The sequence below is a fragment of the Pogona vitticeps genome, chromosome 10 (assembly GCF_051106095.1).
Source record: "Pogona vitticeps strain Pit_001003342236 chromosome 10, PviZW2.1, whole genome shotgun sequence".
Taxonomy (NCBI): domain Eukaryota; kingdom Metazoa; phylum Chordata; class Lepidosauria; order Squamata; family Agamidae; genus Pogona; species Pogona vitticeps.
In genome coordinates this window covers 9260970-9276927 of record NC_135792.1, presented here as the reverse complement: position 1 = coordinate 9276927, position 15958 = coordinate 9260970, and the positions used below count along the sequence as shown (strand labels likewise).

The following is a 15958-nucleotide window of genomic DNA, read 5'->3' as shown; positions in this document are numbered from 1 at the left end:
CTTGGAATGTGGGAGCACCTCAGAAAGGAAGTGGTTCACCAAATGGGATTTCCTTCCAGTGATTAAGCAGGGAGGAGCGGAGGAGGCCATCAAACAAGCCCTTTCAGGCATAACGGGCCCATTAGGTGGTTAATAGTTCATTTTGCCAGGGATGGGAGGAGGAGCAATCAGGCCAGCATATTTCCTTGTACCTATACCTGGATACTAGGACCGCTACTTGTGGCTGTCAGACAGTTCCTTAGCTGAGTTTTCTGCTAGAGAGCAAACAAACAGGCAACACAGCCAGAGCCAGTCAAGTCTCAGGGGTCTCATGTAGCATCTTCTTCACGATGCCTGTGCAGTGTATATCTTATTTCAGAAATAAAATCCTGCCTGTGGACTATTAGATAAAAGTCCTTCTGACTTTTGTTTGAGATGTCAGTTTGAATCTTCTAAATTTGATGTGGGGCAATGGGCAGTGTTTGAGCATGATGTGACAGGGTTGAAGTCCAAGTCCAGCATATGCTTTCAGAAGCCTTTTTTGCAGTTGCAGGAGGCGAGGGCGTTTAGGCCATCTAGTCCAGCCACCCCCATTTCACTTGGTTGATTTTTTGTTTCCACTCACTTTAATAGCTTATTTGGCCCCATCTTGGTGGTATTAGACAAATTAATAATGTGTGTCTTTAAATGAACTGCTATAAGAATTTGGCAGTGATTGGGATACTCCTTTCTTTTGGAAAAGTTACTTTTCTAGTCGGCCGTTCCCAGAATCCTGCAGCCAGCAAGACCACTGCCTGTACTGTCAGACAGACTGTATGTGCTGCAGTCCCAGAAGTAAATTTTGCCAAAGCCTGCCTCCTCTGGATGAACCTAATACCATAGGAGCTGCATATGTGCAGAGTCAGCATTTATGGTTTCAGTTTTCTATTGACATCACTGCTGCAATCCAGTCTGCAATGCACACATGCACTTATCTCCTCCTCTCGCTTTCTTAAATGGGTTCACTAATATCCACTGTTTCAGGCGTCCACTGAGGGGCTTGAACCTATCCATGTGGATAGGGCAGACTTACTGTATCTTCAGTAGTTTAATGGTTTCATAAGAGGCAGCCGGGAAATAATTATAATTATGTTACATCTTCTTGATCACAACTTGCAGCATACCTCTCTGGGTTTTTTTTTGGGGGGGGGGGGTATGGCGTAATCAGAGGTGATTTACCAGTCCTTCCCTCTGGTGGTCTTCTGAAACTGTGTAGCTTGCTCAAGGCTGCTCAGATGGCAGGGCACCTTACCCCCATTAGCCATAAATTCTGTCTGGCCCCTGTCCTGGGAGGAGAGAGGTTCAAACTCTCAACCCTGGTACTCCTTCCTGATGAATTGTACTAGCACAGCTTGGAGATAATAACTGGTGAATTGTTTCCACCTTTTACCCTGTTCATCTGTGTTTGCTTTCCTAAAAATATTTAGCCATTTTGACATGTTCATTTGCTGTAGTTCATTTGGTCTGCTGCTTTTGAGGTCGTTTTCATTTTATAGTGTGAAGCCAGTGGGAATTGTTCATATACCCCATATGACAGGTGTCCAAAAATGCAGCTTCTAGTTTAAGGCACCTTTTTGGATGTTCTGCTCCGTCTGGCCAGGATTTTAGTCTTCTCCTCCTGCCTTGTTACTTAATGATCATCCGGAAAGCATCTGGCTTGTTGTGAGTACTGAGGGCACTAGGAGAGGCCACCAAGAAAGGCCCAACCAGATGTTGCCCTCTTTTCTGGTTTTCTTTTTTATGTTGGTGCTGCCAGAAGAGCTGTGACAGCTAGAGAGAGCAGCTGCCTGTGCAGCTGATGCCATGGTTGGCCACTTCAGGGAATGACTGGTCACAGACCAGTCTGCTCTGCTCCAGTGGCACTGCCAGCTTCCTAATGCCCTCCGTTGCTCTTTGTGCATGCATCACTATTGCTAGGATATCCATTGTGGCATCTGAGCAGCTGTCATCCCAGCTGATGCCAGGCTGAGTCCAGGAATGGTTGGCATAGAGTATGTGTTTCAAGGAGAAGGCAGGGAAAGGTACAGCTGGTCTAAACAAAGGACAGCCTCACTCTGTATTGAATGTACGTCTCTGGCATTGTGGTAGAACATGGTCCCTTGCAGATTCAAAAGAAGAGCCTTGCTAGATTGGAATCCTCTTTCCAGTCAAATGCCTTTGGGGAGCCCAGAAACAGGACATGCAATCCAGAGTTCAGCTGTCAAAAACTGTTGACAAACCCTTCTTTCCCCATAAATTTATATAATACTCTTTTGAAGTTTTGAAGCTACTTTCTGTATCAGCAAATGTTATAACATTATGTTGCAGTGTGTGACGCTGTGTTTACTTTTACCCAGTCCTAACTATACTGCTAATCCATTTGACTGTATAACCCTAAATTGTAGTATGGCAGGGCAGAAATAATATCCCTATCATTCATACCTTTGATTAATGTCTCATATGTCATCACTGTCAACAGTATTCATTTGCATGAAAGGTTCCTCTCCTCTCCTTTTCTTCTACTTGATCAAAATAGTGAGACAGCAGTTCAAAAGCTATTTATTGCTTGCATGTGGAAACATTCCTGACAACGCAGTCCTCTTGAGTGTTTCATGGAAGTGAGTCCCCCCTGTGTTCAACTAACCACTGAAAGTCACACCTTCCGACTATCAGAATTTAGATTCCACCCACACCACAGATTGCTTATGTGGCCTCGAAACAGCACTGATCCCCCTATTTCAAATGGGAATAGGAGACGGCAACACAGGTTGGCATAATACAGATTATAAAGCACTTTGCAGATCAAAAAAGACCTAAATGTTCTTTGTCTTGCAACAACACTGTTGCCAGTCACGCCAGAATTATTGTATGAACTGTGAGTGGTGTCATTCCTGACTTGAAACACGGGCTGCATATTCTCTGTAACTGAATGAAAGAATGGGAAGTGGATCAGCAACCTTTCACAACAGCAGATAGTGCTGAACTTCTGTTCGCCATGGCACCCATCTATTCTTTCTGAGCCCTCCAGTTTTCCATGATCCTTCGGGTTTTACGCTGCAGGAGTGTAGTTGTTTGTAATTGTGCTCTTTTTCCTCCTTAGCAAGAAGCTGGGTCAAGAAGCAGTGGTGGAAACAGCAGCAGTAACAGGGACCGCCTGATTGCCGAGGCACCGTTACCCCAGGAGAAAGCCAGTGGCCCAACAGTACCTTCTCACTTGCTGGGGGCACCTTATTCTTTTGGGATACCACCTAACTCCATCATTCAGGACTCCCGCTTCCCACCTCTCAAGTAAGTGATGCTGTTGAGAATTCATGAGGATGGCAAGCAATGGATAACTACTAGAGCATCAACTCCTTCTCTCCAGAATAGCAGTTTCTTCAGTGCTTATTCCTTCTCTACCATGTGCTTGGCTTTCTCTAAGAGCTGTTCTGCATCATAACTCTTAAACCATGTATAGTAAGTACTTCCAGAAGTCCTTTTGCAGATGCAGGGGTGTAATACCAGCTGGCCAGCACAAAAATGGTTGTTCTTCCAGTGTTCTTTGTACAGGACCACAACTTTGTTTGGGATCACTGTGGTACGGAAAAGAGGTTTTAACTATGCTGCCTCGATTCTGCTTTCCCATTACTAACAGCAACAGGAGAACACCATTCTCAGCCTGAATCAGAGGCTTTAACCTTCTCTTCTCCCCCTCCTCAGGGTCTGATTTGGAGAGTGTGTTGAGAGTGTATATGTGTCCATATACACCTGGGCAACCCCCACCGAGGCCCCTTGAGGCTGAAAATGTTTTGAATCCCTGCGGTAGAGGAACAGCCATACTGCAGTTTATTCCCCTGCCCCTTAACCTGGATTCTTGCTATAACACAAAGGAAGGAGAGCTAAGCAAGAGATTCATGAAGTGGTGTAGCACTGAATGTATTGGTCAGTGTGTTCAATAGTTAGCCACTTGCTACACCTTCAGTCTTCTATGAAAAAGGGGACAACCTTGACTACAGAGCATCTTATAGCAGTTTGGAGGGTGAAATGGCCCCAATTAGTATTTTGGCACTAACCAAAGTTAGATTAGGCATCCTTCAGTCTCGAGAGACTATGTTAATGTGCTCTGAATGGAGGACTTGGAACAATGTCTAGTGTGGCTGAGAAGGCCAATTCAAGAATGACAATCCCTTCCACACGGAAGATAAATACAATCTGTCCCCTGTCCAGCTCCCTGATTTGGCTGGTTTCGAGACTGCCTCTTTGCCTTGACCTGCTGGACAAGGGTCTCTTCAAATTGGGAGAGGCCATGATGCAAAGCCTGCCTCCAAGCTGAACGCTCAGATGTCAAGGTTTCCCATCTGTTGAGGTCCATTCATAAGGTCTTCAGATTCCGCTTGCAGATATCCTTGTATCGCAGCTGTGGTCTCCCTCTGGGGCGCTTTCCCTGCACTAATCCTTCATACAGGAGGTCTTTTGGAATCCGACCATCAGCCATTCTCACGACATGCCCAAGCCAACATAGACATCACTGTTTCAGTAATGTATACATGCTAAAAATTCCAGCTCATTCTAGGACTACTCTATTTGGAACTTTGTCCTGCCAGGTGATACCAAAAATGTGTCAGAGGCAACGCATATGGAAGGTGTTCAGCTTCCTCTCCTGCTGTGCACAAAGGGTCCAGGACTCACTGCAGTACAGGAGTGTACTCAGGACACAGGCTATATAGACCTATAGGCTCTATGGATTTTGGTGTATGCCGTCAGCTTATTAAGCCATACTCTGTGAGTCTAGAGAACATGGCAGCTGCTTTTCCAATGCGTTTATCCAGCTTGACATCTAAGGAGAGGGTGTCAGAGATCGTTGAGCCAAGGTACACAAAGTCATGAACAACCTCCAATTCTTGCGTGGAGATAGTAATAGAGGGAGGTGGGACCACGCCCTGGCCCATGACTTGCGTTTTCTTCAGGCTCATTGTTAGTCCAAAGTCTTGGCAGGCCTTGCTAAAGTGATTCATAAGTTGTTGGAGGTCTTCAGCAGAGTGGGCAACAACAGCTGCATCATCGGCGAAGAGGAAGTTATTCTTTTATTATTTTTATTTATTATTTTGTTTCTCTGTGGACCTTAGCTGTGTTAGTCTGTGGCAGAAAAAAGAAGAGCCCTTTGAAACCAACTGTTCTCTGCATCAGTGTGGGCTGGGTACCAATGTGGTGTGCCTTCAGAGATTAGAGTCACTGGCCACCCGTATTTAGTTCACAAGTCAGTTGCACTCAGCAAATCCTTTCTCACTTCATTTGTCCTTTCCTCCCCACCCCACCCTGCTTAGCAGCCTTCAGCGGCCTGTCCACCATGTGGTGCCTCCCAGCGCCGTCACAGAAGACTATCTGCGGAGCTTCCGACCCTACCATACTACTGAGGAGCTCCGCATGTCTTCCCTGCCTCCCATCACCCTGGATCCGGCCACCGCTGCTGCTTACTACCATCCCAGCTACCTAGCTCACCATCCTTTTCCTCACCCTGCCTTCAGGTAAGAAGCAGGCAGGCTATGCCACTTTGCCATGCCGACCTTGCCTTGGGGATTGAGTTCTTTGGGCAGTTGCCGAAGTCGGCTCTTTGGAACAACAGCTAATAAACAGGTCTTGCCCGCAGTGGAGGCTTCTTGGAAGCTTTCGTCACGGCTATAATAAAGCACAACAGGCGGTCACTTAAAGCAGCAGCAGGACTTCTCATGCTGGTCCACTAATTCGTCCTTTGAATGAGGCCCTGTGGAGCCGTGTCTGCCTTGGCCTAGCTTCTGTTATGCCCTGGTCAGCAAGATGTTCTGTACCCACGGAGAGCAGAGAACTGACAAAGAAGCTGGAACCCAAACATCTTTAAGAGAATCTGTGGGGAACCTAAGAATTTTCTGCCAGCTTTTCTGGTGTGACTAGCACGTTTGCCATGTATTTGAGGCTGAAGTGTTTGGCTGAGAATGTCTCTATGAACCCGCTCGTTTTTGGAGGTCATCTTTAGATATCTTGGCCACACACACTATTCATGATAGGTAAGCGGTGACCCAAATTTAGGCCTTCATTGTCAGGCTGCCTCTGTTTTGGGACACCCTTACTAGAGCTATGTGTTCAGTGTCTATCTTTATGAATTTTAGGTGTTGTGTGAAAATGCCCAGTCTTGTCATTGAGGCTATGATTAGCCTGCTGTCTCTCCAAAACTAAAGCTTAGCTCAGAGGTTTACACATCTTGCAATTCTGATTTCAAAGCAATCAGGTTGGCAGTGCCCATGTCATATCTTCAAAGTCCAAACTTTACCAAAAGCTACAAGGCTTCAGAAAGCATAACCTTGTTGTACACCTTATCTGAGGTCTGCAAAACCACCATTTTGCTCAGTTCCTTTAGTTCCTGTTGTGAAGCAGAAGCAACAGTAGAAGTCCATCTCCTAAAACCAGAGTACTCTGCTCATTTTGAGTCCCAAGATACCCTCCCCATATAACAAACCCATCTCTTGGTATAAGGTGAGACTGTTTATCTGTGAAAGCTACCTTAAACTAAACACACTGTCTCTTTCCAGGATGGATGAGTCCTACTGCCTTTCAGCTCTGCGATCGCCTTTCTATCCAATTCCAACTCCTGGTTCACTCCCGCCCCTCCATCCATCGTCAGCTATGCACCTCCACTTGTCTGGGGTGAGGTACCCCACTGAACTGTCTCACTCAACCCTCTCTGCACTTCAGTCCGAACGCATCTCCAGCCTGACTGCAGAGAGGTATAAAACGACTGCCAGAACATAATGGCTGTTACGGGGGCGGGAGGGGGGGTGTTAATGGAACCTGTTCCTCTTTTTTGGCTTATGTGAGTTTTGCTGTTGTTGTTTTTTTCCAGACTGCAGATGGATGAGGAACTGAGGCAGAGGGAACGAGAAAAAGAGCGAGAACGAGAAGCTGACCGTGAACGAGAGAGAGAACGGGAGAGGGAACGGGAGCGAGAAAAGGAGCTGGAACGGGAACGGGAGAAAGAGAGAGAGAGGGAAAGGGAAAGAGAAAGGGAGAGAGAGCGTGAGCTGGAAAGACAGCGGGAAAGAGCCCGGGAAAAAGAACAGACCATTGTCAAAGCCATGGAAGGCCCCTTCCTACCAACATCAGAGTTGCATGGGCTGAGGAGCCACCCACCAGAAGAGCGTGTCAAACCCTCCGAGCAGTTGACGCCAAACCGAGCAGGTGAACTTGCGGCTGCCTTCCTTCGGAAATTCAGAAGTGGCCCATCCACTTGCCAGGGATATGGCAAAGCCAGAAAAAAGCTGAAACTCAGTCCCAGGTCCTGAAATATTAAGCAAGCCAGAGCCTAGTTGATTATCTTTGGGCACTGATCCCACTGCAATACCATTTGTGGCAGTGTGATGACCATTGTCAATAAAAGCACTCATGGGATGGCTTTGGAGTCTGAGGCGGTTTTCCCCACATCTATTCTTGCAGCATCCATCCATGGAACGTCCTGGGTTTTTTTTTACTGCATAAACTATTATGTTCATTGTTGCACAACCCTAAGAACTTCTTTGTGGTACATTCTGCACATCCATGAGTTTATTAGCTACAGAATTTACTGTCTGTCAATGAAATTGACATTAGCATATATATTTGAGTACTCCCATCCACATACAGCAAATTACACACAGAGTAGACTTCGGTCTACCCTGTTTCCCCGAAAATAAGACCTAACCTGACGAAAGCCCTAGTAGAATTTTTCAGGATGCTCATAATAGAAGCCGTAGAAGAGTAGAGTTGACTAGATGGGTGGGGTATAAATGCAATAAATAAAATAAAAAATAAAAATAAATAATATAAGCCCTGCCCCAAAAATAAGCCCTAGTTAAGTGAAACTCTGCCCTCCACCATTGTGCAGCAACCAGAAAAAGATGACTGTTTTGAATAAATGTAGATTGTTGTACATGAAAAAAAAATAAAACATCCCCTGAAAACAAGCCCTAATGTGGTTTTTGGAGCAAAAATTACCGTATTTTTTGCACCATAAGACGCACTTTTCCCCCACAAAACAGGGGGGGTGGAAAGTCTGTGCGTCTTATGGAGCGAAGAAAACAGATTATATTTTCCTGTTTTCTTCTCCTAAAAAATTGGTGCGTCTTATGGAAAGGGGCGTCTTATGGAGCGAAAAATACGGTAATATAAGACCCTGTGTTATTTTCAGGGAAACAGGGTAGATGGGTGAGATATAAATATAAATAAATAAATAAATACTACAATAAGACCACAGTATCTGTGGGGAATCAGTGCCAAGCGCCCCTTACATATGCTGAAAAGCACACAAGTATCAAATGCTATACATTGCATGGTCTCTGGCTCCCTCAAGTGTTCACTTCTGACAAATACATTTGGGAATATATATAAATAGCTTGTTCTGGGGTTTTTTTATTTAGTATTTTCAGCCAGTGGATAAGTGAATCAGCGGACACTTATCCCATGGATAGTGAAGTCCTACCGTATATGTCAGGTCTATAGAGAAACATTTAGAAACATATGTCAAGATATTGATAAAAGTTTTCAAAAATGTAAAAGAATTTCCAAGAATTTTTCTGCTCTGTATAGGTATCAGCATTTCATCCAAAACCACCATTATACTGAGCACCTAATGTCAGTGTTCTTTCCTCCTCCATCCTCCTCTTCCCCAGAATATGGCATTAAGTTCACTGCATCCAATTTCCTGGGCCATACAAACTGTGCTTTTTAATGTTTGTGCAGAGTATTAAAGAATAAGCATGCTTAATTTTGCTGTGTCTTCATGTTACGGAGGAAATTCCTGTTTCCAAGGGGAATCCATTCTATAGTATGACTGTCCACGTCCATTAAATTAGTCAGTGGCCTTAACCAGCACTTGTAGTTTTGCCCAGATCTGCTGTGCCTATATGAACCATTCATATGCCCTGCAATCTTTATGCAATGGCTTGAGTTTTAGGTACTGTGGAGCTCCTGGACCACACTATTTGATCATTTGTCTCAGATCACAGTGGCCATCGCCACAGGCACAGCCACATAGGGGGTAATACCGTGCTCTCCTGATAATTCTACTGTCTTCTTCACACTAAAAAAATGCACTGTAACCAGAGAACAACATCCTAACACTAGCTGAATCCCAGTCATGTCTGCTGTTTCTTCTTTTAACAGAGAAACCTAAGGACTCTTCTGCTATTCAGGCCCCGAAGCCACTCCAGCACCCTTTGCACCAGCCATCTGCCTCACACCATCCAGTGCCCAGCTTAATTTCTAACCACAGTATCTTCCCCTTGCCTGGGAGCAGTACAGCCACAGCTCTCCTCATCCAGCGTAACAATGAGGAAGAGAAATGGCTGGCCCGGCAGCGGCGGCTGCGTCAGGAAAAGGAGGACCGTCAGTCCCAAGTGTCAGAGTTCCGGCAGCAAGTCCTTGAGCAGCATCTGGACATTGGGCGCCCACCGGGACAGATGGAAATAGAGCACCGGCCAGAGAACCCCCGGTAAGACTTGATTCTCAGAGGTTGGATTGCTTTGGATTCTGTGTTGGTGGCAATCTTTTGGTGAGAAGGAAATGGTGTTATCAAAGCAGGTCTCTGTCTGGCTTGTTGGGATTAGAAGACTAGGAAAAACCAAAGTCAGTATCCAGGTTGAAGTGGTTTATTTGCCAGAGAGCCAGTTGACAGAGATAGGTGCCTTGGAAGGAAGAATGAGACCCAGAGCCTTCATCTGGCACCATTCTATCTGGATTTCAAGAGGCACAGACTAATGCCATTCGACAGCTGCTTGGAAGCCTGGGCAGAATGAGCAAGGTGGCCTCCGTCCAACTGGTGGTGACCAGGTGTCACTGGCACCATCCTTGGCAGATGGAGGGAACAGGGACTGGGCCTTCGAGACTTCTAGATATGAATGGGTTATAATACTGCTGGCAGTGACATTCTACTGTGTGACTCAGACAGGGGTGACAGAAGCCACCGTTGGCTTTTAGAGCCTTATTGTCTGCTTGGCCTAGAGCAAGATGATCCATCTTGCACATGACAGGAGTCTGTCCAGCTACACTGGAACATGTTTTGGTCTACAGCCTAGGGGCTAAGCCATACAGTGTTCAGTTCTGTGCCAGCCCGTTTTCAGATACCCTCTATCTCTGTGCCAGGCATGATGATGTGAAGTATGGCAAATTTCAAGCTACTGTCTGGATGTAAAAGTATCATGCCATACAGAGAAAGAAGAGAGAGCCTCTGTCAGTGCCTGCTCTCATGCTACTTGTGCCTCTGGGTGGATCTGTGTTCCCTTTCTTGCTCCGTTGGCCAGGACTCATTTAAACACCACTGACTCGACTCATCCCTTTGGCTCTGCCATGGGATCCCACTATTGTTTGTGGGTATCAAGGGGATTAAATGAGATATCAGGTGTAAGGAGTGGATTACTTGTGTGCATGGCAGTGCCAGATTTTCATTTTATTGTCTTGCATAGCCGCACGCCTAGAAAAGGTCAGCTCTAATGCATGCAAGCGAGGACCTTGGCCTATAGTCACAATTCTGTGGCCACTAATCCATTGCACCTGGATAAGTGGGTGCAGCGGCAGCTAGAGCTGTAAGCAACTTGGGAATGGGCCACTATAATCAACAGACTTGCTGTTTCATTGTTGCTGGTTTAGTTGGACGGTTCCCCACCTCTGCTTCCTGGCATTATGAAAGATTATTTTTTTAAAAGGGCAAGTTTGAAGTAGATTTGTGAGTTTCATGTTTTCTTCTTTTTGATAGCTTTTCAAAAAAATATTTTAAATTCTCATATTCCTTTAAGGAGAGAGAATCTGCTTAAGAAGGTATAACAACTATGGATAGATAACAGTCTTCAGGATCATCGATGGTGCCCTTAAATGTGGTCCCCTGCAAACAATGGCTCTAAGAGATTTTCCCAGCTCCACAAGAGCCACATTACAAATTGAGGCGGCAATCTGCACTTGATGCTCCACTGCACAGAGACCCAGTGCTCTGAAGTGGAAAACTGTTACACGCACAGCTTCAGGACATGCAATATTTATCCTGCTAACAGTTTTAGTCCTTTTACTAGTTACTTAAAAAGGGATTACATTCCCTTTGTGCTACTAAAACATTAACTTTTTTGAGGGTTTTGCTCTTGTTGAACCCATACAGAGCTCATGTATGCCTATACCTAAACAAAGCAGTTAGCGGTCTGAGTAGCGATTAACAGGGCATTGCCATTAGTATATTAATATGTCAGTTTCCCATTGAAACAGAACAAAATTAGTGTCTAAAGATAGATCACTAACAGTTTTATAAGACATAATGTCAAAATGTATATATGCATTTCAGCAAGCCAAGACAGCCACATCAATGCATTCAATAGCAAAAGTAAGATGACCATGCCACCATCCATTTAATGATCCATACAAGAGCCTAAAGAAAGCAGTGCAAAAAAGAAGATATCAAGCAGCAAAAAATACTGTAGCTTTTTCAGACTAAACAATACTTCATCACCAATAACTCCACAATTCCAATACAGAAGCAGCAACTGTAAAAAAGACAGAATGGAGTGGTGCGATGCCGGTATAAAACTTACATGTTCCAAACCAGCATACCACTGCATAGAGTTGCTCCAACAGGATGCTGGCCTCTTATCTCTCCTGTGGGCTTCCTCTCGGCATCCAGTTGGTCACTCTCGGCAGCAGGCTACTGGATGAGATGAGCCTTTGACCCAATTCAGCTTCACTGCTTGTTTGCCATTGATGGCTAAAAAGCACCTAGGCCCACCTTGTTTTCTTGAATGACCTCAGTCAAAGCTTAGCTGAAGTTGAGCATCAAATCTTTCCAATATTCCAATCACATTTCACATAACAATTGTAAAAGATTGCCCAACTGGGCCTTGTGGGGAAACACTCGCCTTTCTAGTGACACACAGTGAGCCTGGTTGCTAGAGAAGTGAAAAATAATCTGAAAGGGACAGATGTTGCCATCTCTTGACCCACATTGTTCAGTAATTTAGTGCATAATGTCTTACGGTGTTGCAAACAGCATTATTTCAGCTGCCTTCATCCTAATCACCACTAGATGTCACTCTAGTTTCAGACTCCTGGAGGCACATGGATGTGTGACATATACCCTCACTGAACTGCCTTCCAACAGATATAAAAACATGGTGCTACAGGGTTGGCTGTTCAGTTTTTTTGGGCCACTCATGTCTCAAGCCTTGTTTAATTATAGTATAGGAATAACATTTCACAACGTAGAAATTAAGGTGTGAGGCTCCTTAGTATCTTAGCACAAGATGCGAAACTATGATTACTGTTTATGAGTGACTTTTTTTACATATACAATACAGTATATTTCATTCAAAGTAAGAGGACACCATGAAGAAGAATCTCTTGCTACCTAGCAAGTAGAGATTTAAATTAATGCCCTTCAGTGGTGGAGATGTGGCACTTATTGTAGGACTGCTCTTTTGCAGTATGTTAATTTTTCCATATCCATCTTTTCTTCAGATTGGGACCAAACCGACCTGAACCAGGTAGCAGAGACCAGCCGCAGCATTTTGGAGGGCCCCCTCCACTTATCTCCCCTAAGCCTCAGCATCATCCTGTTGCAACCTCTCTCTGGAACCCTGTTTCCCTGATGGACAGCACCAGTGAACCCCGAAGGATACAAGAAAGCCACACCCTCCAGAGCCATCCAAACCAATATGAGCCAAGTCGGCAAGCCATCCCCCTTGTGAAAGTAGAACGGGTCTACTGTCCAGAAAAACCAGAGGAAGGGGACAAGAAGAGAGAAACGTTGGAGAAGTATCAGCCAGCCAGAGAGCTTGGAGGCACAGAGCATGGTGGCTTTTCCCACGGGCCCTTTTTGGCAGAGCTGGAGAAGTCCACGCAGACCATTTTGAACCAGCAGAGGGCAGCACTCTCACAGAGTGGACAGTTTGTTGACACCTTGAACAGTAAGCCTGGCTCGCCTTATAGGCATCCATTACAAAAAGCCCATGACTCCATGTACATTTACGACGAATTCTTGCAACAGCATCGTAGGCTGGTCAGTAAACTGGACCTAGAGGAGAAAAGACGGAGGGAAGCCCAGGAGAAAGGCGAGTGTGTTAACTCTTTTCTTGACTAGCCCACTAGCAACTTCACTGGTGCAGAATCTCAAATGTTCCCCAAAAAATCCTATATGGCACTTTAAGAGGGTTGCAGTATTGAGAATACGAACCTCACCTTGCACTGTGTCTCCTTGCACCTAAGGTAATTTACACACACCTGCCAAAAGGATGAAAACTACTTAGTGAGGGTCTCAGCCAGACCTCCTGGGATCTTGCAACAGAGCTTTGTGGCTTATTTTGTTCTGAGGAGTTACACGAGAAACCAAAAGCGTACCTGTTTAGCCAGTCCTCCCTTCCAGGTTGAGGGAGTGGGGCAACTCAGAGCCATGGTGTACTTTGGTATCTTTCAGTCTTACTAACTTCTGGATACCATTAAGTTTCTTCAGGCCATGGGCAAAGCACATAAATCTCAAAGAACTCACTTTCAAATATGTATGCATGCTTTGGAAAGCAGTACAGCTTTACAAGAACAAAAATGTCAAGGCCTTTTGAATAGAGATGCAGAAATCCCTAAAAGACAATTCAGCTCCTTTCTCCCATACTGTTGTCTTTCCCATTGTGAGGGAGAGATGTGTGTGAGCAATGGCTTCTGGCACTTCCAGTCAACACAATTTAGTGTAAACCTCATGTTCCTAAAATTCCTCACAAAACAGTGCTCTTGTTTCATACCGGTCCCATTGCTGTTACAACAGGCAACCTTACTAAAATGAAACAGTCTTGAGGACAAAATAATGAATAAGCCATCAGCTGCCTCCTTACTCTGGTAGGCACAATTGAAAGGCACTGCTGACTACTTGATCAGTAAAGGGTCCTTCAATCTTTAGAGCTGGATTCTTCCCCCAGTGTAATGGAAGGCTTCCCTATTTATCTGGAAGCTGCCCGGTTTATTCCGGAATAAACACCGCCAAAACTGTGAAATCCTGAGAAACTAGCCCTTTGATGTTCCATCAAAGCCCTGATAACTGAAATCACATCTCTCTTAGGAAACTAATAGAGCTTTACAACAAACCAGGCTGCTTCCTCTCCCCATAGTGTCTTTAAATCACCTTGAAGACCCAATCCAAACTGCTGTGTAAATCCTGCCTCCAAGATGAGCTCAATTAATAAATGATGAAGTGAGACTAATACAGCAAACTTTAAATATTAATCTAGAATGTATAACCAGAGTGGGATTAGCAAAAGGTAGAAAAGCAAAAGACTTCACTAGGGAGGTGAAAATGCTATGGTACACAGGCAGCAAAATGTCCATGGTGTGTAGTGGCACACAGTGTTCTGTGCATGGCTGCTGACCTCTCACTGGGAATCAGCTGGTTTTCTTCAGTCTTGTTTGTGCCGCCCCCTCCTTTCACTGCCAGTTTGGTATGAGTGAGCCAATTAGCAACACAGTTGGCTGTCAGGGATGGGGCTTTAATTTAAAAACAAAAGGGAAAAACATGAAAAAAAATTGTCTTTCACTTTCCTGTTCTTTTGTGGATTCCTGAAAGACAGCCTCTTAAACACATATGATCTGTATTAAAAAAGGGAATTTCCTGGGTCTCTGCATTTTTCTCTTTCCTCCAACTTTTCCTTTACCCAAACTGCCTGGGACATTTGCCTTGCACTTGCAGGCGTCACAGTGCACCTCCTTGCCCGGCCAGTCCCCTCTTTCCCTTCTCTCACCTTGCCTAGTCCTTGCCCTGATCTTTTCCCTTTTTCCTGCCACTGTCGCACTTCTCCACCAGCCCTGCTTTCTTCCCTCCCCTCTTCTTGCCTCACTGCAAAATAAATGGGGGAAAACAGACTAAAATGACCCAAAAGAGGTGTCCCCCTGATGCACAAAACCAAACATCTCCTGCAAGAAACGGAAAGCTTCTGCTGTGCACATTGCTATTGATTGCTCTGCCACTAGGAGCATGAACCTCCTCTCCTGTGTGGTTAATGTGTCACCGCATTAAGATACTCCCACTGAAAAGCAGGAAAGCCTGTCTTGCAAACCTGTTCAGCATGTTAAAGTGCCCAAGCCCGATTGTTAGGGCCCCACCACAGTCCAACTGCCGAGCACCTCTCGGTTGCTATGTTCAAAAAATATATCCTGCTCTCTTGCTGTTCGACAGGAGCTTCTGAACACTAGGACAACCGCAGATACTGTCTCCTTTTGAGATGTGCAAGAAACGGTAGAAGCCATATATCCAAGAGGACCACAATGTGGTTACATGTATTGCAGGGAGCTGCTATCTTCCTCTCAAGCTTTTGCTTTCCATTATCTTCTGACAGAATTTGTTCCCATTTTGCAGAATCCTTTTCTTGCAGGATTTGGGCATCTTTCAGGCAGAATACACACAAACCCCTGAGCAAGAGTCTCTGCCTGTTTCCAGATGTGTATCTGCACAGCCGCCTATTTTCTTTTCTACATAACAGTGCCTGCCTTCACCTGTGCTCTTGTGAACAAGGAATAGTAAAAGCACTGTAGCAGTGGTATGGACTAACTTTCAGAGATGCTCCACGATAGGTTAGAGTCTGTCTCTTACGCCACAGAGAGGCTAGCAGAAATCATAGTATTTTGGCATTGTAAAGGGTTTCATATCTCTTTTCTTCATTGTGCACACAGGTTATTATTATGATCTGGATGACTCCTATGATGAGAGTGATGAAGAGGAAGTACGAGCCCACCTTCGTTGTGTAGCAGAGCAGCCACCACTGAAGCTGGATACCTCCTCTGAGGTAAGTCCCTTCAACCTTTGTGTGTACCTGTGCAGTCCCTGACCTGCCATCCAGCATCAAATGCACTCCTCCAGGACAAAACCTTTGCCCAGTTGTGGGACAGACAACTGATACTTATTTTTCCCCCTGTGCAGCTGATAAGTTTGTGTATTGGAAGAATTCAGATAGCCAGGTAGTTCTCT

At 45.1% G+C, this 15958-nt stretch overlaps 3 protein-coding genes across 4 annotated transcripts in view; 2 read left to right on the top strand and 1 right to left on the bottom strand.

Annotated features, from left to right (window-relative positions):
• The window catches only part of LOC144584427 (uncharacterized), a 678013-nt gene that overhangs the window by 188424 nt on the left and 473631 nt on the right, over positions 1-15958 (top strand). The gene's annotated exons all lie outside the window — the stretch shown is intronic.
• Positions 1-15958, bottom strand: part of GINS2 (GINS complex subunit 2) — a 52065-nt gene that overhangs the window by 10079 nt on the left and 26028 nt on the right. The gene's annotated exons all lie outside the window — the stretch shown is intronic.
• The window catches only part of GSE1 (Gse1 coiled-coil protein), a 389126-nt gene that overhangs the window by 360118 nt on the left and 13050 nt on the right, over positions 1-15958 (top strand). The window contains exons 5-11 of one of the 2 annotated variants that reach the window (XM_020808482.3): positions 3098-3285; positions 5304-5501; positions 6540-6734; positions 6851-7185; positions 9145-9472; positions 12472-13064; positions 15664-15776. In XM_020808482.3, the coding sequence (XP_020664141.3) occupies positions 3098-3285; positions 5304-5501; positions 6540-6734; positions 6851-7185; positions 9145-9472; positions 12472-13064; positions 15664-15776 (1950 nt within the window). Of the gene's footprint in view, positions 1-3097; positions 3286-5300; positions 5502-6539; positions 6735-6850; positions 7186-9144; positions 9473-12471; positions 13065-15663; positions 15777-15958 lie in introns of both variants that reach the window. The other variant, XM_020808480.3, reaches the window with a different exon arrangement.